This window comes from Nelumbo lutea, chromosome 6 (assembly GCF_056320005.1).
Source record: "Nelumbo lutea isolate HS-2025 chromosome 6, American lotus-T2T, whole genome shotgun sequence".
Classification (NCBI taxonomy): Eukaryota; Viridiplantae; Streptophyta; class Magnoliopsida; order Proteales; family Nelumbonaceae; genus Nelumbo; species Nelumbo lutea.
In genome coordinates this window covers 20,752,405-20,775,275 of record NC_142689.1, presented here as the reverse complement: position 1 = coordinate 20,775,275, position 22,871 = coordinate 20,752,405, and the positions used below count along the sequence as shown (strand labels likewise).

General features: G+C 38.5%; 1 protein-coding gene and 2 long non-coding RNA genes across 4 annotated transcripts in view; 1 reads left to right on the top strand and 2 right to left on the bottom strand.

The window, feature by feature from the left end:
- Positions 1 to 5,127: 5,127 nt before the first annotated feature.
- LOC148847823 (uncharacterized) lies at positions 5,128 to 6,485 on the bottom strand. Its single transcript, XR_016101041.1, has 2 exons — positions 6,322 to 6,485; positions 5,128 to 6,237 (listed from the first exon to the last, which is right to left on the bottom strand). It is a non-coding gene; the product is annotated as an uncharacterized LOC148847823 (long non-coding RNA).
- On the top strand, positions 5,376 to 6,799 carry LOC148847822 (uncharacterized). The gene is made up of 2 exons (XR_016101040.1): positions 5,376 to 5,605; positions 5,689 to 6,799. It is a non-coding gene; the product is annotated as an uncharacterized LOC148847822 (long non-coding RNA).
- Positions 6,800 to 6,849: 50 nt separating this feature from the next.
- The window catches only part of LOC148847821 (MACPF domain-containing protein CAD1-like), a 34,286-nt gene continuing 18,264 nt past the window's right edge, over positions 6,850 to 22,871 (bottom strand). For both annotated transcript variants that reach the window (XM_088951198.1, XM_088951200.1), the window contains 2 exons: positions 10,939 to 11,102; positions 6,850 to 7,752 (listed from right to left, as the gene is read on the bottom strand). In XM_088951198.1, the coding sequence (XP_088807324.1) occupies positions 7,108 to 7,752; positions 10,939 to 11,102 (809 nt within the window). In that variant the 3' untranslated portion in view covers positions 6,850 to 7,107. The remainder of the gene's footprint in view (positions 7,753 to 10,938; positions 11,103 to 22,871) is intronic.

The following is a 22,871-nucleotide window of genomic DNA, read 5'->3' as shown; positions in this document are numbered from 1 at the left end:
TTTTTAGAAATTATTTATTTATCAATTTAATTACATTGTTTTATTAAATTATTAAATAATTAACTATTTACTAATGGGTATGGATCTAATATTAACTCTTACAGATACTGCAAAAAAGGTGTTTTTTCTATTGAACAAATTCCCCCTCCCTTCTCACTTGTTTCCCACCAAAATGGTGATTTGTCACATCTCAACAATTGAGATTTGAAAATCCCCACCTTCTTCCCATCCCATCTCATGAGTCATGACATCCCATAAACCAAACATGGGAAGGAAAGAATATTTTAAAAATATTCCATTTTTTTTCATTCCCATCCCATAAATCAAACGGAGCCTTAAGGACCTCCCAATAATTTAGTTTTCCTTTCTCACCATTTTTTGATAAAATTGTATGCAATGCAATATAATGGTACAAGAAATAAAATTTCTCAATTTGCAGGATTTCAGTGCATTCAAATAATTGTATGTCATTGAGGCACCATGTCACCCATCCATGTGATGTTTGGTCAGTTTTCTCATGATTATTTGTTCAAATAAAAACAAGATTCAAACCCAACTTCCGTTCCAGATGGGTCGCTAGATATATTTCGGAAACCAACACCCAAGAGACGACACAGCTATGGACAACAAACCAAATTTGGGTCGCTAGATAACCAAACCATAAGTGAGGCCCATCCCAAACAAGGATTCCATACAGTCCACCTCTGTTTTGGATCTCCAGAGCCCAAATAATGCAGGTTTATTTTTAGGCCCACCTTCTACTTTAAGGTCCCCATAGGTCAAGCGAGGCGTAAGACCAACCTTCATCAACTTACCAGAACACCAAGAGGAGCTGGTAGAATAACTTGTTTTCAACTAAAAATGAATGAAACGAAAGTTGAGCTGTCAATGGATCGGGTCTGGTTCGGGACACGGTGTACCAGTCCTGATGAATTATTAATAGGGATAATTGGGTCTGGCCCGTTTTGTTTTTAAGCTGATTTGGCTCAATTAAACCATAAAATTTATCCTTCTAGATATAAAATATAACAAAAGTTACAAGAAAACCAAGAAACCTTAACATATTATTAACTATATAATCAATTCAAAACAGTAACAACCAGTCCCAACTCAATTATTAATTTGGACAAAAACCACAGAACTAGAATCACATAAAAGGTTTGGTCGGTTCAATTCTCTTGGATAGACCGACCCATTGACAGCTCTATACAAAAGCAACAAAATAATAAATCAGGGTGCATAAACTTATCACTCACTAGCATTCCTCATTTTATCTTGGGTAATTACCCCCCTGAACTTTTATTTGCCGCATATAGACCCCTCTGAACTTTCAGATCTCACTAAGATTTCCTCTATTAGCATTTTGTCAGTTAATTTTAAAAAAGATTTTCATGGGATTATTTTTTAAATCCCCAAACAACCCTTTTCCAGCATTTTTTAGCATCTTTTTGTTGATTTTCATTTATTACTGTTTTAGTTGATATTAATTGCATATTGTGCTTATTGCAATATGATAGAGTGGGGCAAGTTTTACTTCATTGTTCATTGTTTTTCATGATAGGTTTAGCATCAGTTTCAATAACTGTGTTTGACAGGTTTAGAGAGAGAGGGCCATTCTTAAACCTTGCAAGAGAGCATTGGCTTCCGCTACCTGTGCTGGGCAATGGTCTAAAGGAACTGCTCTGGCGAATGGGCCACTGCGCCACCAACGTTAATTTTGACTGACTCGACCAGACGGCGTTTTTTTGCCATCTGCTCAAATCCCTTCCATGATTATGTGCGCCTTGGGGAGGTTGATGGGTTCTTTGGGTTTTGCAGTCCATTTCCTAGTTTTGGTGAGCATGATCAGCCATGGTGGATCGAGGGCCAAAGGACTTTGTGCTCAAAGATAAGTTCATTCCTTGCTTTTCAAATCTGCCCAAGAATTGTAAGAGCAAGGCTGTAGGACGGGTGGTGCCTAACTGCCCATTAACATCATTCAGCTTCCACCAAAATTCAATCCAATCCTTTAAGGATGGGTGAAAGTTTATTTTTCTGGGTATCATTTGCCTGAATAAATGATACCCATATTTTAGATGGATAAATTAATTTTTCCATTTAGGAGAAGTTGACAATATTTGGATGGGACAAAAATATCATTTTTAATAATAAAATTTTTATAACTAAAATGATCATTACCTTATTTACATGAATAAATGCACTTATCCGAAAAAATGCATTTACTCGAATAAATGACTCACCGAAAAACAAACGGGGCATTAAAGTAAAATGTGGGTGGACTCCACTATAAGAGATTGTGCAGAATCGAACCAAACAACTTGAGTACTGGGGCGTTCAAAGAACAGGTGGTGAATGGTTTCTTTGCATCCTGACAAAGAAGGCACGTAATGTTTATGTTTGGCAGGTTTGCATTGAATAGATTAGACAGCTTTCAAGAGTACTTTGTACAGTTCTACCTGCATGTGATAAGAGCTTCCCTTTATTCCTCACCTTCTCTGTAATTACCAGTCACCAATAAAGTTTTTCTTAGTAAATAATGGGTTGCCTAGATACTTATCATTCAGTTTCAGCTGGGTGACGCCAAAGATACTTGCAATCCGAAGCCTAGCCCTCCTGTGTACATTGGGGCTGAAAAAAATAGCTGATTTTTTATTGTTTGGATGTTGAGCAGACCAATTACAGAAATTCAAAGATTTCCTTGAGTTTAACAGCTTCATGGTGAGAGCTTCTTCCTAAGAGTAACAGGTCATCTGCAAACAACCGAATCTGAATCCATTGAGCTGTCTTGCTTCCACGCTATGAATGAGATTACGGGACAAGGCTTCTAGGCAGGTAATGAAGAGGTAAGGGCTTAGAGGGCAGCCCTGTTTAAGACCTCTTGTGGGAGAAAAGACTTGTCCAGTAACACCATTGACTTTGATTGCCATTTCTGGTGTGGAGAGACAATTGTAATTTGTAAATAAGACTTCTGAAATTATTTGATAGGAATGGTAAAAGGGCAGGTTCGGAATGGAATCATATTTCCCGTTTCTGATCCCGATTCTGAAATTAACCTTCATCTTTATCAGGGATAAAATGTGTCCTCCATTACTAATACCGATGGGAATTCCTATTAATCCTCATTCCCATCCCTGTTTTGCCAAAATAATCCCCATCCCCGATCTGATAAGATCGGAAAAGTTGGGTCCCTATCGAGAATGAAAAAATTGCCATCCCTACCATTTAAGAATCCCAAAGCATCTAACATATTCATTAAGAAGTTCCATTCGATCGGATCATAGGCTTTAGAGGTCCATCTTTAACATAAAGAAGCCACTCCTGCCCTTAACTTTCCTCATTGTGTGGATCACTTCGTGGATTACGATTGCATTATCGGTTATTGATTTACCAGGTGTGAAGGCACCTTGCATGGGGATGATTTTATGTAGAAGTGGTCGAAGTCGGTTGGTGATGATTTTGGAGCTGTACAATCATCATGATTTTACATATATCTCATCATGATTAACATAAATTCGGGAGCTATAAAATCCCTAATTAAGGATTAGAGTCATCATAACTAGTTATTGTAATCATCGAAATGATGCACATCCCATCTCTAATATGCAGAAAAGTTATAAAAATTTTAAATGGTAAGAAGGCATATTTTAAAGATGATTAAATTAACATAACATTCTCTCATTTGGTGAAAAATAATTACAGGCGTTATTCTTTTGGATTTTGAGAGGGAGAAAGTGTTATTTTTTTAGATTTATGTGGGGACAAAGAAAAGTTTATTTATTTTTGTATCACTTTTAATAATTTCCTAGATAATTTCCTAGATAAGGTACTAATTTCCTAGATAAGTAAATAACTTTCTAGCCTGGGGGAAAATTGTCAACACTTGAATGGGACAAAAATATCCCTTTTAATAATTGAATTTTATGGTTAAAATGGTCATTGCCTTATTTACTTAGAAAATAAAAGAACATGGGTAAATACATTTACCTGGATAAGTGTTCCAGTAAGTGTATTTACCCGAAAAAATAACTTACTGAAAAATGAATTGAGCCTAAAAGTGGTGTTTCAAAACATTTTGAAAAGAATTGAGTGTGCACTCTGACATGAAAAGAAACCACCCATAAAGTGAGAACTGAGAAATACCTATAACCATCAATGATCTGTTGACCAATGCTCCAAAAATCATCTATCGCGTACCAATGTTCTCTATATATAGACACTAGCTTGTTTTGTATCATTTCTCTTAGAATAAGGTACACTACCTTGTACTCACTCTTGTTGTCCTTTGAAAACATAATCGTCTAGCAAAGTTAAGATTCAAATATCTCGTCATTTCAAGTTTTTCTATCTTGTATGTGAGTATATAATTCTTGGTTGCTTATAGATATCACCTAACCATTTTTGTTGTTTGCCAATAATCTATGCTTGAACCACTCTAGTATCTACATAGGTATCTGTTTGTGTACAAACCTAGGCATCTTAGGCTGCATTTGGCATTTTTTATTTTAAGGATTTATCTCTTTTTTTTCTGTTAAAATGCCCCTATCAACACTGAGTTCTTAATGTAAAAGGGAAATAAGTCCTTAAAATAAGCAATGCCAAATACAATCTTAATCAAAAAAATTTCCAAAAATTAACACCTTATTCATCCTTCTTATACTAATATAGATATAGATTTAGATTTAAGATTGCAAAAGTTATATTTAGAAATTCTCCCATTGCTCAATACAATCTGTTCCCCAGTCTGCCAATTCAACTGCTCATTGTTTAGCAAACTTTAGCATAGGATGCAGACTTGGTCGTTATGCCCTTCTTTCTTACACCATTGTATCAATCAATGCTTTTAAAACTGACCCAGAGGCCAAAATGTTTTTGCCTTCGGGCCATGGATCATCGGTTCAATCATTTGGGTCAAATGAGTCAAACCGTGCCATGTCAGAAAATACATACATACATATAACTATAAACACATATTTTACCAATAATTAATGTACAATTACATTCTACATGTAATATACGCATTACTTTATATTTAATTTATATTTTAAAATTCAGTTTTTAATTTTTTTTATTTATAAAAATGTTAAAATTGCAATTTGAACCCAAAAAAAGATTTTTTTGACAAAAATAGCGAGGCAAAGTACCTATAGTCCCTTGGGATGCATAGATTTCAAAAAATAACCCAAAATAAAAAATCACCCAATTGGATATCCGAGTACAAAGTTATGGCCTCAACAAATTTGCACATACATAGAATGTGTAACTCATGACCTGATGACCAGGTCAAATGAGTCAATGTTTCAATTGCCAATGTCAGATACGGTTTTTGACTAAGTCCATGAATTTCGACCAAATCCCAGGTTTTAGCCAAACTGGACCTGACCTGAAATCATGGTTAGGGATGATGATTCAGATGGTTTGAAGGGCTGAAGAAGCTTCAGCCCCGTTAGTGTGCATCGCCGTCAGTTGAAGTTAAGCAAAACGAGCGTTCACAACCATCCGCCCTCCTCTCTTCTCCTGTCGCAGACGAGACATCTCTCCTTCTTCTCTCTCCCCATTCACCCGGTGGCGACTTCACAGCCATCACTGGTGGCGGGATCAACCTCAGGTATTGTTTTCTTTGCATCTTTTCTTCTTTGTTGCATCTCATCTTCTTCCATGAAAACCAACTTTAATTCCGATTTCCTCCAGAGCATGGCAACTGTCTAATCCAGCTAAAGTCAGAGGAGTCAGCAGCTGGCCAACGGGGATCCAAAGGGAGAGGTATTGCAGCCGAGACCAACATTTCTTCTTCTTGGGACTATCATTCATGAACCCATCACCGGTGTACCTGCATTTCTTCTTCTTGGCTCTATCATTCATGAACCCAGTAGCAGAGCAATTGGATGTGTTGGCTTCCTCCGCAGATTCATTGAGATCGAAAGCATGTCGAGGGGCGGGCTTATCGCTAGGAATCTCGGACTGCTGTAGGCTGTCGCATATACAATCTATGTGCAACCGCTGGACCCTGTCCCAAATTGGCACCAGAGCTCGCAGTGAGGATGCAGCATCGAGGATTTTGCAGCAGGAGATGTTCACATCAACCAGCGTTTTCCGGAGCATTCCAGCCAAGTTCCTCATTCCCATCTCTATGATGTTATTACAGCCTTGAACCTCGAATTTGGCCAATTTTGGGCAGCCACGGGAGATGGCCAGCAAACCAGAGTCGATGAGATCGCCAGTGTTCTTGGTGGACAAAGACTCCAGCCCACAAAAACGATTAGGGTTAGTTTTCATAGAAGAAGAGATGCAACAAAAAAGAAGAGATGCAAAAATAAACAATACCTGAGGTTGATCCCATGATGGTTGTTTGTCACCGGCGGTGAACAGTGATGGTTGTGAAGTCGCCGCCACGCAGAGAGAGAGAGAGAGAGAGAGAGAGAGAGAGAAAGAAGAGAGATATCTCGTCTGCGACAGGAGAGGAGAGGAGCTAAACGCTCGTTTTGCTTAACTTCAACTAATGGCAATGCGGGGCTGAAGCATGCATTCACACAATTCGAAGGACGCGTAGCACGTCCTCCAAATGCGCAAACGGTGCACTGACTATGGGTGCCTGGACTGAAACCGAACTCGCCCAGCTTATGCAAATGCTTGCTTACCCAGAATGAAGATCAAACGGTATCATATGTGGAATCATGGAACCAAGGAGTTATTTATGCCTACAACGGCTGCTTCCGGACATGTTTTTGTTCTGGGTGCATAATCAAAATATTGTCTCTTTCTGGGGTGGCAACAGGAATTATAATTACAACAAATGAGCCCATTATCTTATCTCTATTCGTTGCTTGCAGTCAAATTTAACCACACTGAGAATTTACAAGAAATTATTCCGAAATAACAATATTTATCAGAACAAATTAACAGTTCATCCATAGAACAAAAAATTAGCACCAACTCGAAAGAACAGAGCCTCGGATAATTTATAATCAGACACTAAGAAAACTGGAAGTATTTACAGAAGAACGAAAGAACAAGTGTGTTGACTGTGCAAAAAAAAAAATTTTAAAAAAAAAAAATTGACTGATAGTGCTGTCAGGGACTCGGGGAATACGGTACTACAACAACGTATCTTCAGTAGTTCAGTAGGGAGTACTTTACACGTAGCACAATCTTTCCCTTCTCCACCCCAAGCTTGGCACCCGTCACTAACCAGTGACCAGGCACGTCTTGTGGCCCTTTTGACATCTCTGTTAAGTCCACTATCTTTGCCAGCTTCCCAGTCTGACCTGAACTATCAGCCTTTTTATCATCTGAACTACTCTCACTAGAGGACGATGAAGATGGACTGTCGACCTTCTGTGCAAGAGTATTTGAAGGGCTATGATCCCATACTGATCTTCTTATTGTACAGCCTGGTACTTTGGAGAAGAGAAGTTTCAGGTATAGGACACTTTTGGCACCAAAATCCCAGACACCCAGCTGAGCCCCTGTTACAATGTGAACGCCTGAGAGGTCCCCAATACAAGTCTCAGTGTGCTCTATGGGTGCTGTGCTTACATGGGAGAAGTTTTTCCACTTGATTGGTTCAAACCACCGGCTATCTTGTTCCTCAGGACCTTGCCACTTTGGTGCCCCAATGGCCATATGTGAATCCCAATGCGGCTGTAGGATCTTTGGAAGAGATGCCAGGTGCTGCAAATGGATAGTGAGTCTGTTTTGCTTGCTTCCTTCAAGGCAAAGTCCGAGTCCAGTGACAGGTTTACGACCAACTGTTATCTGCATAAGATGCCAGGATTGTCAAAATTAGTGGTCCAATATAAATTACATAAGCCACAGTATATGTTTCTTTTTGAGAGAAGATAACAGAAACTTCGTTAAACAGAAAAGAGGTATGTTTCTTGATTATGGGTATATCAAGTATCAAACTAGGCAAACAATAAGGCCCCGTTCATTTACAAATTTCTCACTTACCCAGGTAAGTTTCACCATTTCATTTTGCTCAGTGCCATATACATTTTTAAACTCTATGGTGCTTAAATCATTTCTTACCACTTCTACCCAAGTCATTTTCAGTGTTCCCCTAGCTCTTCTAGCCCCTTCAATTTGTAACAGATCACTTCTAGTAGGTGTTGTATATGGTCTTCTATAAACGTGACCAAACCATCCGTCTACTTTCTCTCATTTTATCACTTGTTGGAGCTACTCCTAGGTTTATTCATATGACTTCATTTGCTCTTTTGAGTCACTCAGCACCCTTTCTCAATGTTTGACATGATTTGGTCATCATCAGATGGCACCAGATTGCATGCCTCTACTCTTTGAGACCTTCCCCTCCTACCAAAAAGGGAAGATTTATCTACTGCAGTCTGACAGTAGATTTCATGTTGGTCAATTTGGGTAGAGAGCAGTGCCAGGCTTTTCTTAGATAGAAGAAACGGAGCCAAGAATTCATCATTGACGTCATAATAATTAGGTGCCAAAGCCTCACCAGATAGTCGTATTGACTTTTTGTGGATGATGTGGTCAGAGGGTGGTCTCACATGGCGTCTTCTATTAGGACTAGATATCATTCCAGTAACTTGTCCCCACCCCACCCCAACTCCTGCTAAGAGGTACAAATCATAACTCTGATAGGTGCTCTTCAGGAAAACCAGGGAGATTGGGTGTTGGAGACGTTTATAGAGATCATTCGGATGAGATTGTGTTGTTTATTCAGGCAGAATTGGTCAGGGTAATTCCATCAGATCATAACTGTTCTCTCTATAAGGTTTCCTGTCGACTCTTTAGCTTTCCCAAGGTGGTGGAGTGGGATTTTCCTATGGTGATAGGATAGTTGAGAGGGGGCAATGACGGTACCTGGTTGCTTCCTCATCACATTAAGGACATCAAGTCTATCATTTCCAGTGCACAAATCTTATTCCACAAGAGCAGAAGGTCAAAACAAACCTCTAACCGATTCATTGGAGAGGAATAGAGTTGAAGGCAAGTTGCATTGAAGCTTGCCTTTCCAGAGTAGGCATCTTGGTTTGGGGCTTCTGTTGCATCTTTTCTTCTCCCCATCCCCCCCCCAAAAAAAACAAAAAAAAAAAAAAAAATTCCTGTTCTTATCCTTTCTTTCCAATGAAGTTTCATCTTACCAGTGAAAAAGAAAGATTAAACACGGGGTATTTCATAAAATTGTCATATGTCTATGGAAAATGTTCATATAAAGGTTTAGATATGATTTCTCTGCTAGATAGGAATTTTCTGTAGGAAGAGATAGAACTTGTATTATTTTGTAGAGGTCAATTTAGGTCAGTGATGTCAGTCATGCAACATAACAAGGAAAATTTCCAGAAACAGAGGGGATGATGAAGGAAAGTGAAGGGGATGACACAAATGTGAGTAAAAATGCTGAAAGGAAACCTGCAGTTGAACACCAGGAGTGTGTTGAGGAAGGGGTAGGAGTTTCCGAGACAGAAAAAGATGATAAGGGTGAGGAAGAATCAGAATCAGGAAACAAAGAAGAAAAGGGGGGAGGGACAAGTGAAGGGAGAAGTGTGTGAGATTCATCGTCCAAATGTCTACAAAAGGAAAAGGAATTACAGAACATTGCCATTAGAATAAGATGATAAGGCTGGAGATGATGGAGATGAAGAAACTGAATCAGATGACAAGGAGGTTGTCATGGATAAAATTTATGATATTGGAAGATCAATAGATTTGAAGAAAATGGTGAACACTGAGGTCTGTGATAGGAAACAGTAACTTTCATTAATATTGGATAAAAGTGGAATGATACAAAGGTCCAATCCCTTAAACTAGGGATTCCGACCCCCAGCAGGTTTACTATTACAACTCAGCCCAGAATAAATCTTCTCTGTTTGTCCATTGTTTGGAAGGTGAGCAATATTTTGGATCCACATTGTATTAGGGGGAGGAATTTGCAAGGAAAACCTTCAAAAAATTGGAGGAAAAGTATACTCTGGAAAAAGAGCAGGAAAAAAAAAAAAGAAGTGCTTAGTGAGTGGAAGTTCCTAACCTCGGGGTTAAGGGTGTTCAAGATAGTTTGAAAGTTCTTAGTTTAGCAGGGAACAATGAGAATGAGGGAAAGGAGGAGGTTGGACTTTCAAAAGAAATATGGTTTCAGAAAGAACCAATGAGAATCCTTTGGATTCACAGGCTTTTTTGGATGGCCCTACTGCTGTGACTGAGGCAGTTCAGAACTAAGAAAAATCATCATACTGTTCAGGTCTCAAAAGTTTTTGCCAGGTTGCCAGGTTGAAAGGGGAACAAGAGAAGTAAAGGAGGCCTTGCACAACCCAATGAAAGTTCTAGGCTTTGAGTGTTGGTAGAAGATGTCAAGTCAGAGGGTTTGTGCTTTTCGTTTCTTTTGGTATTAAGGGGGTGATGAAAATTGTAAACTTGGTATGGTGAGTTGGGGTCGGGAGGGCAACTTTTTGTTGTTTTTCTTGCTTGTTTGGGTCTGTTTTGTGGGGGGTTCTGTATCAGTTGAGGTAGTGGTATTGATTGCTGGAGATTAGGCTGTGGCTGGTATAGGTTTTTTCTTATCTCAAGTGGCTTCTGATCACCTTTCTTGTACTTTCTTTTTATTTTACTACCAAAAAAAAAACATTTTCCAGAAGTGAATGTATCATGTAGTGCAGGAGTCCAACATGTGCCCAACATAAGTACTTCATCCATAAAGCAGTTTGTGTACAACATAGGCAGATCTTTGGCCTATTGCTTTCACTTGTGAGCTCTATTTTCTTTAATGTATTCTGAAACTCAAGGACTTTCCCCAAGTGTCAAACACAAAGGTGTCATGAGATTCATCAAGGTCATCACAAAACAGAAATGGTGCTTTATGCACAGGCAGTTAACTTTATAACTGAGATTTTTCTCTAACTTTGCAGGACAACCAAAAATTACTTCTTTAAGCTTTATTTTTGTAACAGAATTTGATCAATACAATGGAGATACCTGATCTGTGCTGATATAAAGCTTGGGGCCCATCAGGCTGAACTGCAGGGATGGACACACAGGCTCCTTTCGCTGATATCCTGGAACATTACTTATTTCAGGGGCCCAGACTCGTGCAATTTGAAATTCCAAGAAATGTTGTAGCTCCTCTATAGGTGGCTTATCTGAGAAAAAGAATATTAAATTACAATTGTAAAATAGAAGCAAGAATCTTGCATGTAAACTTGCAATACAAATATATCTTGAATCAGAAATCCCTTGGTTTCTCATGGTCATTTTGTGCACAAAACGTAAAGAATACATATGTTTCTCAGTAAACCTAGAGTAGCTTACTCATTGCAGAGATTAAAAAGATTTAGAATAGCTTACTCATTGCAGAGATTAAAAAGATTGTCTTATCTAACACATTTGTGGCCAACGAAGGCTCAACATTTTTAGTTGGGGTAATTTTTTTACTGTTTTGGAAAACAAAATGGAAAGTGCCCCAAAATAGAGTTTCAGAAAGAATGATGGAACTAAATGGTAAAAGATAAAAAATCATAGCAGAGCAAGTACAAAGCTGCAGTTTTTGTTCCACTGACTATACTTGTAGGTATTAAATTTTCTGTTCTGTCCACTTCACATGCAAAACCAATGATTGTTCTAGTTGATGACGGTTTCATGCCTGGTTCTGACCTATGTCTGCAATGTAGAGTGGAGCCAGAGCTTGGAGTATAGTTGAACCATTGGTCCTACATTAAAAAAGATCCAAAAGTTTCAAAATGTTGTCACCTCGTTAGAATGTGAATGTGTATGTAGTTCGAGACTTTGAGCCTAACAGCATTCCAAGTGTTAACATTCAAAAATTACTTTTGTGGTATGTTGGGAATTTGGAGAGAAGGATGGCTATTTTTTTTACAAGGAAAAGAACTTTAGAAGGATATGTGCAGTATATTAGCCTCGCTTGTTCTTGATTAGATTCTGGTTCTCTCATATTTCAAAGACATGGACAGTAACTTTATCCAGAGGAATCAACACTTGTCAGTTTTTCTTTTCTTTTTTTGGGGGGTATTTTATTTTGGTAGAGTGCTCTCTCGACACTACTTTCTCTTTGTAAAGGAAGATGGAACAGATAGCAATGGTTCAAGTAATCCACTAGACCCAGATCCAGATCCAGATGCCAGTGAAGGTGCTAGGACTCTCAGTTTAGGCAACCCAAGGCACCATGCTGATTTTCCTTAAGTAGAAGATTACTCTCCCATTCTAATCTATCAATCAAGCTCTCAATTAGGAATCTCAAAATAGCAAGTTCTAATTAGAGCAGATTGTTATAGAAAAAAAAAATCAGAGCAGATAATTCTTTTATTCTTTTGTACTTTCCTATTATTGTACACAGCTATGTACCCAAACCCCTCAATGTGTGTGTTCATCTTTATGGTCTCTTTGTATGAACTCTCTTTTTTCTTTTCTCCCTGTTTATGATAGAGGGGAGGGGGTTGCATGTATAACAGTTTTAAATTGTTGGTTTATTAGTATACTAGCGGTGTCCCGTGCAATGCACTGAAATACCTGATATCCAATATGATGACAGAAGGGATTAAAAAGAAATGTAAACATTATATCATTGTCCTAGAAAAAAGTATTTTACCTAATAAAAAAAGTTAAATAGGTAATTGATTAATCTAAGATAATTAATTAATTTACTTTTAATACAAATAGAATCTATATATTTACCAACAAAATAGGGCAGTCTTTATTAATATCAAAGTTTTTTTTTTTTTATTGGAAACGGTAACTTGATTACTGAAAATTAAGGTACATTTTTTTTTTTGAATTACAGAACTGCCCAGAACAAACTTTCCCTCACTGTCTCTTGTTTGGCTAAGGTACCAGCCAGACCATTAGCTGATCTTCTTTTCCACATGAAGCCTGCATCAAGTTCCCTTGTTATATTGAGAATTTCCCATATGGGCTGTTGATACCTCCATGCTCCCAACTTGCCTGATTGCAGCCAGTCCATTAACAGTTTAGAATCTCCTTCTATCTCCACTTGGTGTAATCCCAATTGCTTGGCATATTTTACACCTTGAAGCAGAGCTATCACTTCTGCTCGCAATGAGTCTCCCACCCATATTGGCCCAGAAAACATAACAACAATTCTCCCATCTCCATCTCTGAATACTCCCCCTATCTATCAAAGTTTTTTTTATCTCCAATCACTACTTATCTAAATTAAACCAATATCTAAATTAACTTAACTGCGTATAGGTACAATTAATCCAAGTGTTTTTTTTTTTTTACTTCAAATATAAACTACATTAACATAGCAGGGGCCCTGTGCAATGCACAGACTTTGTTAAACAAAATCCAAGTGGAGGACCATTGTGACATTTTTAATTGGGTAAAGCCAAACTAATTCGAACCCAAGAATTATTTTTGAGTTATGTATTGTTAGATAAATTTGTATTAATTTTTCCATTATGTTTACAAATTTTATTATGGTTAGATAAACGGTTGTTATTTTTTATTATTATAAATTGAATTTAAATGAATGTTATTTTTTATAAATTTTTGTTTTGATTCTTACTAATTTTTATTAGATTTTATTCATTTTCATTTATTTTAAATGAAATTTAAATATAGGTGCAATATACAAATAATAATTTTAGATTAAAAGGCTAATTAAAAATATCTAATGAAATATTATGCATATATATTTACTAAAACTTAAACTTGTTTTAGTATTATTTATTAATACTTATTTTAATTTTCCTAATTTATCTTAGTATTATTGTGATTAACTTTATGTGTTGGTATTATATACTACTAATTATTAATTCTTTACTACTATTACATATTTAATTTTTTATTAATTTAATATATGGACATGGAAGAATTTAGGAATGTCAATGGGGCAGATTTAGGGCCAAGACCGTACTCCCCAACCCCAGTCAGGTGGGTGATACAGAACCACCACCTCTTACAAGAAATTAGAAGAAAGAAGACAAGAAGAGAAGGAAGAAAGGAAGTTCAAAAGAGGATATGAAAGATTTCTTTTTCTCAAAACATAATTTCTTACGACCCTAACATGATGTGTATTTATAAGAAACCTAGAACTGAAAATTACAATTAAGTCCCTACTAAATATAAAAATTACAAATAGCCCCCTTACTAAGAAGAAATTTTACAATTAAACCAAAATTGTGCATTAATCAAAGTAACTCTAAGCTAATGTCGTCTATGCCTAAAATAAGTATGAATTCTATGTGGTACTTCAATCTCAAAGTGATCTAAATCGGTGGGGATAGCAATTTTCTCCATCCCTAGAGATGAATATAAGAAAACTCATCATTGAAGGGGACTCGGAGGTGGTGGTAGGGTGGCTGAATAAAGAAAATAGCAGGTTATGGATGTACAGTAATGAGAGGAAAAAATTTAGGTGGCTGGTTCAAGAGATGGAAATTAATATCAGCTAGGTGAAAAGATCAGCTAACTCTTTTGCTGATGGGTTAGCTAAGCAAGGAGTTGAGAGGGAGTTAATGTTTTGGGCACAAGTGTAATTTTTTCCTTTTTCTGTTCTTGGGAGCTCAAGCTCCAGTTGGAAGATAAGAAAGTTTATCTTCCTCCTTGTAATTATTTTTGTGATTAATTAATGAAATGTGGTTATTGATCAAAAAAAAATTCTCCATCCCTACCCAGTACTCATTCTACCCAACCCAATGGGAATGGAGATGGTAATTGCCTTGGCAAGGGTGGGTAAGGGGACAATGAGTGAAGTTCTCAGTACTTCTCACTAGGCCCTGACCCCGATTATATACATTAAATATTATTTACATTAAATATATATTATATATTTGAAATGTTATTTATATTTTAGAAGTTCCCTTTATTTTAAGTAAATCCATTTTTCCAAAAAAAACTTTCAATTAAAAAATTTCAGGGATTCGGATCCCCAATGGGGAACCTGTCTCCATCAGGGATCAAGGATGGAGCTAGGCAGGAGAAGAGTCGAAACCAATCCGAGTTTGACTAACTTTGAGAACCACAAGGCAAAGAACTTGAGAAAAATGAGAGGTTCTAGTAACAGGCAGCTGGTTCTCAAGGAAGGACTGGTCGGGGATGGTCCATGTTGCAGATTTAAGAGAGTTTACAAAAAGAAAGGACCTAAGGCTAATTCTAGACTTCAGAAATGTCTGATAAAGAGCAATGATGCAAACTGTTTAGAAGTAAACGCAGGTAGGAAGACTCAAGGCATCAGGTGAAGTAATCAAAATGAGAAAGCATTCACAAGGGAGAGGGAGGAAAGGAACAGGACGAAGTCTTCTAAAAGAAACATGGAGGAAGAGAGCGAGGAAGAGATGGAGGTAATGAGGGAGAAACCTATTGACAATGGGGGGAAGGATGAGAGAAAAGGAAGTGCCCAAGAAGTGATTGGAGAGGAAAGCAGAGGGGGAGAGGGAGATAGGCAAGAATAAATCGGATAACAAGGCTACACACAGACTTATGGGATTGACTACCTAGAGACTTTTGCCCCTGTTGCGAAGATGACCTCTATGAGGGTCCTGCTATCTTTGGCAGCTCATTCAGACTGGCCCCTCTTTCAGCTAGATGTGAAAAATGCCTTCTTGAATGGAGAATTACATGAGGAGGTTTATGTCTCTCCCTCTAGGGATGAATGGAACAGACATGGAGGATAAGGTGTGCATGCTGAAAAAGTCTCTCTATGGGCTCAAGCAGTCACCTAGAGCCTGGTTTAAAAGGTTTAGGGCTGCTCTTGCTAAATTTGGTTACACACAGACTCAGTCTGACCATACTCTCTTTGTGAAGAGGAGAGGTTCACTGTTGGTATATTGTATAGTCTATGTGGATGACATTGTAGTGACTGGCACTAATGTAACAGGGATTGATAACCTTAATTCCTTCCTTCACGCAAAGTTTGAGATCAAAGACCACAGGGAATTGAGGTATTTCCTAGGTATTGAAGTGGCTCGGTCTAAGGATGGAACATTTATTTCTCAATGCAAGTATGTGCTAGACTTGCTCACTGAAACAGGTAAAATGGGTGCAAGACCAGTGGCTACACCTATTGATATGAGTCACAAGATTTCTGCCTCTAATGGAGAACTATTGGAGGATAAGGGAGTGCTTCAAAGGTTACTAGGGAAACTAGTATATCTTTGTATGACTCGTCCTGACATTGCATATGTTGTAGTTGCATTAGTCAATTCATGCATGCTCCCAGAGATACACATATGGCAGCAGCAAAGAGGATTTTATGTTACTTGAAGAGCACTCCGAGAAAGGGTATTCTTTTTGCTAAGCATGGTCATATGAAACTGGAGGCCTATACAGATGCTGCTATCTTCTCTGATTTCTTCCTTCTTTTAATCAGTTTTCCTATTATTTTTTGGACTGTTTTTCTTCTGTTAGCATTGAGAAGGGAAGAGACAATATTGATAAACTAGTAGATAGACAGGTGGCAGTTGGGAAATCTCTTGGTCTTTTCTTTTTGGGGGGAGAAGCAGTGGTGAGGAAGGCAATCGAACAATTTGAACAAAATAGAAGGCAAGAAAAGAACAAGAGAAGTGCAATTGGAGAAGGGGGTGAGAATTGGGAGGAAGGTGAAGGAAAGGAGTCAGATTTCGTTGACGAAGAGTGAAGGAAGATGCGGGTTTCGATGCAGGTGAGAGCATGAAGCTTGGAGGTCCGTGATTGCTCTATGTTGGTTCCTGGGCTCAGCTGGCTTGTTCCAATTGCTTTTATCGGTTGCTGGTTTCTGCTGTTTTCTTTTGGGCTGGTTGGGGTTTTAGTTGTTTGGGGGCCTTTTGTTTGGGATTTGGTTGACTGTTATTCTTTAGCTCTAATGGAGGTGTTTTCTCAACACCATCCTAGGTTGTAATTGTTTTTTCTTTTTAGTAAATTTTTCTTTTTACTTATCAAAAAAAAAAAAAAGCTCAATTGGGGAAGAAGAGAAAGGAGAGGCCTGCTGATGTGGCCCAAATTGTTTTAGTGTCTATGCATACATGCATGCAAGCATACATACAGTTGCAGAACACACCTATAATAATTCAGGAAAATAAAATAAAATAGAAAAGAAAGGAAAGGATGAAAGAAAAGTTTCAGCAGAAGCTTTGGAAGAAGATAAGAGAATGAAGAGAAGAGAAGAGGAAGAATTTGATCGCTCTCTCCAGCCCCGTCTTTTATTCTTTTTAATTGTAATCTGAGTACAATTCCATGATACCCTTAATAGGACAGCCAGTACTAAAGTGATAACAAAAAAAGAACAGAAAAAGGCCCATAACTAAGGCCCACTACTTAAAGCATAAACATGAACATGACTTGAAATAAAAAGAAATAGACTAAGGCCTATTCAGACCAATCTCTCTCAGAGAGAGATTTTTAAGATACTAGGGCTGTTCATGAGTCTAACCAAATCAGCCCAATCCAACCCAATCGGGTCAGTTTCCCAAGGCTATCGGTCAGTTTGGTAGTGGTTTTCAAATTTGAAAACCGAAACTGACCCAACTATGGTTACTTTAGTATAGGTTTAGGGGTGTACACATGTGCTTCGTGGTTAGTGGACGGGTCAACTCTATACTCTACACCTATCAAAAACTATATGTTTATTACTCAACTCTTACAATTTACACAATACCTTTTTGCATTACTTTTGAATTTGGAAAGTCATACACTAAAAGAAAAGGGAAACTTGGTTCTTTTTTTTTTTTTTTGATGAATAAGAATAAGTTTATTGATTCAGAAGCAAATTAGAGTGAGTTCATACATCATCCCAACGAGAGGCGCGAGCTGCAGCCCCTCCTTGAAACTTACAAGTAAACTGGGAAAGAAAAACAAGAATCACAACTGAGCCCAAAATAATTCTTCCCTGTTTACCCCTTGCTTAGCTAACACATCTGACAAGGTATTTGCTGATCTCCCCACCCACTGTACAGTGACCAACATATTCCTTGTCAACCAACTAAATTTCTTCATTTCATTCTTGTATCGCCACATAGCCTCTTCAGAATTTTTCAACCAGCCCACCACCACTTTGGAATCCCCCTCGATTATTAGGTGTTGTACCCCCAGCTGGTTTGCAAATTGGACCCCTTGTACAGCAGCTAAAAGTTCTGCCCTGATGGAATTCCCAATTCCCAAAGGACCTGAGTAGAGCAACAAAATCTCTCCCTTCTCATTTCTCAAAGCACCCCCCACTCCGGATAATCCTAGATTACCCATGCTGCTTCTGTCAAAGTTCAACTTAATTGAGCCTTCGGGTGGAGGAGACCAGCTTGTAATTGATTTGGCCTTTAAAGATGAACACCTTGCTACTGCTGACCAATTTCTCCAAATATCATTAAAGGAGAATTGATGAAAGATTTCCAAGGTCTTCAGCCAATGTATTGCCCTATTTAACACAGTCTTTCAAATCTTGGTTGTTCCTTTCCTTATCTTAAAAAATTCTGAGATTCCTTTCTTCCCAAAGAGTCCAAGTCAAGGCAGCACGGGCACATCTCCACATAATTCTCCCTATTTTGTAGGCCAATAAAAGGTAGAATGGTTGAAGAGCATGTGAACTTCTGCTAGTAAACTCCAACTACCCCCAAACAACGAAAGTAGCCAAGCCCAAAGGTCTGTAGAAAAGGGACAAGATACTAATAGATGGTAACAATCCTCACCGTGAGCTCTACAGAGGATACACCAATTAGGAGAAATACAGAGAAAAGGTCTTCTCTTTTGTAGGTTGTCTAAAGTGTTTACTTTCCCATGGAAAACTTCCCAACAAAAAGCCATAATTTTTGGGGGAACTGGCTTACACCAAATTTCTTTTGACGGAAAGGGTTGGTGAGTAAGTTGAGAGATGGACTTGAAAAAAGAAGCACAAGTGAAGGTTCCATTGGATCTAGGAGTCCAAACCCTCTTATCTGGCTTGGAGGGATCCAAACAAACCTGATTAAGACACCCAAGCAACAAAGAAAGAGACTCAATTTCAGCATCCCTAAGTCCTCTACGAAACCCAAAATCCCAAGTAGGATCTAAGGGTGTTCCCAAAGGTGAGACAAATTTTGAGACCACCTCTTTTTTGTACAAAGAAATAGAAAAAAAATGAAGGGAACAAATCCTTAAACGGTGAGTCTCCTACCCAAATATCCTCCCAAAAGAGGATAGAGTTGCCAGAACAAACTTCGTACCTGATAAAATTGAGGAATTGAGGAAGGGTGTTGTGAATAGCCTTCCAAGGTGCTGCTAGGTTAGCTTGCCTCGATACACCAGCATCCCATCCATTCTCTGACCTCCCATGAATGCTTCCCACCACCTCATGCCACAATCTCTCTCTTTCCAAAGGCCATCTCCACAACCATTTCCCTAACAGAGCTTGATTCTTTCTAATTACCCTCCCAATTCCCAAACCCCCCTCTTCTTTACTTCTGCAGACAATTTCCCAATTAACCAAGTAATCCTTTCTCTCTTGTCCCGGCTCTCATAAGAAGTCTCTCATCAACTTCTCCAGCTTCCTAGCTTCCTTAATTGGTATCCTAAAGATAGACAAATAATAGGTAGGTAAGTTAGCCAAGGTAGCTCTTATTAGGGTAATTCTTCCTCCTAAAGAGATATAGTTCCTCTTCCATGAGACTAATCTCTTCTCGAACTTTTCTAACACCGGGGTCCAAAATCTACTCTCCCTAGGATTTGCCCCTAAAGGAAGCCCTAAATATGACATAGGCCAAGCAAAGGTGGAACACTCAAGACACTCTGCAATAGCCTCGACCTCCCCTACCTCCAAATTTATACCTGCTACACAACTCTTTTCCAAATTTATTCTCAAATTAGAGACACTTTCAAAACCTTTTATTAGCTCCTTTAGGTTTGCTACCTTTTCACTAAGACCTTCTTCACAAAAAATCATTAGGTCGTCTGCAAACTGAAGGTGGGTGACCGGGATTTGGTGTCTCCCTATTCTCCAACCCCTAATGGCATCTTCGCTGTCAGGGAGGACTGTTTTGATCCTCAATGAGAGCACTTTAGCCAGAATTTTATAGATGCTTATCACCAGACTAATAGGCCTATAATCTTTTGGGTGGTTGGCATCATTCTTCTTAGGTATAAAGGCCAAAAAGGTGGCATTAATTCCAGGGCTTATAGTGTGATTGTCTGCAAATTCCTTAAAGACTTCAGCTAGATCCTCTTTCAACACCTCCCAACAGTCTTGATAAAAACCCATTGTAAAGCCATCTGGACCCGGAGCCTTGGATCTATCCATTAGAAAGACAACTTTCTTAATCTCTTCTTCCTCGAAATCCCTTTCCAGCCACCTTGCCACTCCTTCATTAATTCTTGGCCAATCCACCCTTTCCATGACTGTTCTCTCACTCAAAGGCCTTCTATAAATCGATTTAAAGTGATCCACAAATTTTCTAGCTATGTCATCCTGGTTGGTAATCACCTCCTCTCCTATCTCTAGCTTGGTCACAAAATTCTTTCTTCGTCTCCCATTTGCCAAATCATGGAAGAATCTAGTGTTCCCATCGCCTTCCTTAATTTGTGTCTAGATTTTTGTCTCCAACTGGTTTCTTCCCTCAATAACACTTCTTCCAACTCCTTTTTTAATAGTCTCCTTAACACTCTGTCCTCCTCGGTCAGCCCATTGTGAGATTCCTTTACATCCAAATTCCCTGTTTGAGAGATTAGGCCCAATTTTTGCTCCTCAATTCTACCAAACTGATCTCTATTCCACTCTTTTATTTTGGCTCTCGACCTTTTTAATTTCTTATGGAACTTGATCCCCTTCCATCTTACCCCCTCTCCTCCTCACCCCACCACTCCTTCACTTTTTTCACAAAATCTGGATGGGTAAGCCACATATTTTCAAATCTAAAAGGTTTGGGTCCTATAGGAAAAGACTCGGTTCCTATTTGGATAGGACAGTGATCGGAGGTGACCCTGGGTAATGCCCTAGCAACCAAGTTTTCCAAACTATTCTCCCAGGCAAGGTTAAAAAGGAATCTATCCAACTTCGAGCACAAAGGGGTTTCCTGAAGGTTGGACCAAGTGTAACTGGCTTGCAACAGAGGTATTTCCTTTAGTTCACAATCTTCAATAAAACCATTAAATCTCCTCAATCTTGTTGAGATTACCTGTTGGAGATTACTGGTTTCATCAGAGAATCTAATGACGTTAAAATCCCCGCCCACACACCAAGGACCATCCCATAGCCCCTTGATTGCATATAGTTCCTCCCACATCTCATTCCTCTCTCTATAGGAATTAGGGCCATAAACATTGGTTAAGACCCATGCACACCCATTTTCTACATTCTTGCACTTAATAGAAACTGAGAATCTGCCTATCAATTCTTCCACTACTTCCACCACATCCTCCCTCCACAGTGTTACAATCCCCCCCGAGGCTCCCCAAGAAGGAGACGAGCTCCAACCTAAACCTCTAGACCTCCAAAAACTCCTAACCCATCTCCCATCTAATACTATCAGTTTAGATTCTTGTAACAGCACAATATCAGGTTTTTCCCTTCGGAGTAGGTCTTTGATCGCCCTTCTCTTCCTTGCACTCCCTAACCCTCTTACATTCCAGCTAATAATTTTCATCGATACAAAATAGCAAAGGAACCCAATAAGAGGCCATATTCTCCTCATTTTAGGCCCTTCCTCCTATCCCCTCTACCACTGAATTCTAAATCCCCCTCAATGTCTGAAATTAGCCTTCCAGTTCAGATCTTTTTTTCTTATTTGTTCCTCTTTTCCCCCCCTTCCCAATTTCTCCATCCTTTCCAACCAATGTTTGAGAAAGAATTTTACCCTTCTCACACTTATTTTGGCTACAGCATCTTTCTACGAGTCCTTCCTTTTTTATTTTGTTCCTCCATCATTGTACAGATCAACTCCCAAATTCTATCCGCCTCCTCCTTACTACTTCCTTCCAACACCCTCTCTCCTCCTTTGACTATCACCCAATCATCAAGCCCAAAAGGTTGAGCTTAAGGAGAGTGGGCATGACAAACAGACTAACCCGATCAAACTAAGAAGCCAACCCAAACCAACCCTTCATGGTTGGGTTGATTTTCCCTTATGGCCAATCGGTTTCAATTTGCTTGTTCACCAACCCAAGAGGCCAGTTCAGTCGGTCGAAATGCTTGCAACCAAACTAACCCAACCCATGTACATCCCTATAAGATACTAATACTTTTGCATGCCTTCCTTTTCTATCAATAAAAGAGAGCTATTGACAAAGAGAGAAAGGACAAAATAAAAATCACTGGTACAGGAGCCAAGTTTTCATATTTAGGGTATTGTGGTAATTTTATCATTTATGGGGTATGGTGTAAGAGCTTGCTCTGTCTAGTGAGATATGGTAGTTTGTATGAGTTGAAGCATGAGTGGCAAAGTACATCAATAAAGTTTACAAGGTAATCAATCAGGAAAAGAGAAGGTCTAGAGACTAGAGTCCAAGGTTTTAAAATGCTGAAGACAGAGATGAAACTTAGGCCTCAAGAAATTCTGAAAAAGTACACCTTAAAATTTAAGAATAATGAAAATAAACTATAATGATTAAGGAATAAAAACATTTTGATCAAATTTTAATGTAATTTTCTAGACTGTTTGGTAGACAGTTATCTGACTACGACTGGTTGAAGGTTTTGAGTCCTACCAAAATACTAAACATACAACCTGATAGACGCAAGATGGTCCAAGGGTTTGAGCAATATCAGCAGCCCACAAATCCAATGGTTCAAAAGTGAAGAGAAATCTTCAATTTACTTCGATGCAAAAGGACTCATCCTTTCAACAAAAGAGAAAAGGGGTGGTAAACATTCAAGTAAAACAATGCAAAGACGGTTAGGAAACAACAAAAGAGAAGACACCAATATTTTTCCAAAGGAACTAGAGGTATTTCATGACTATAAAGTTGTAACACAAAGGTGGAGAAAGATAAGACTA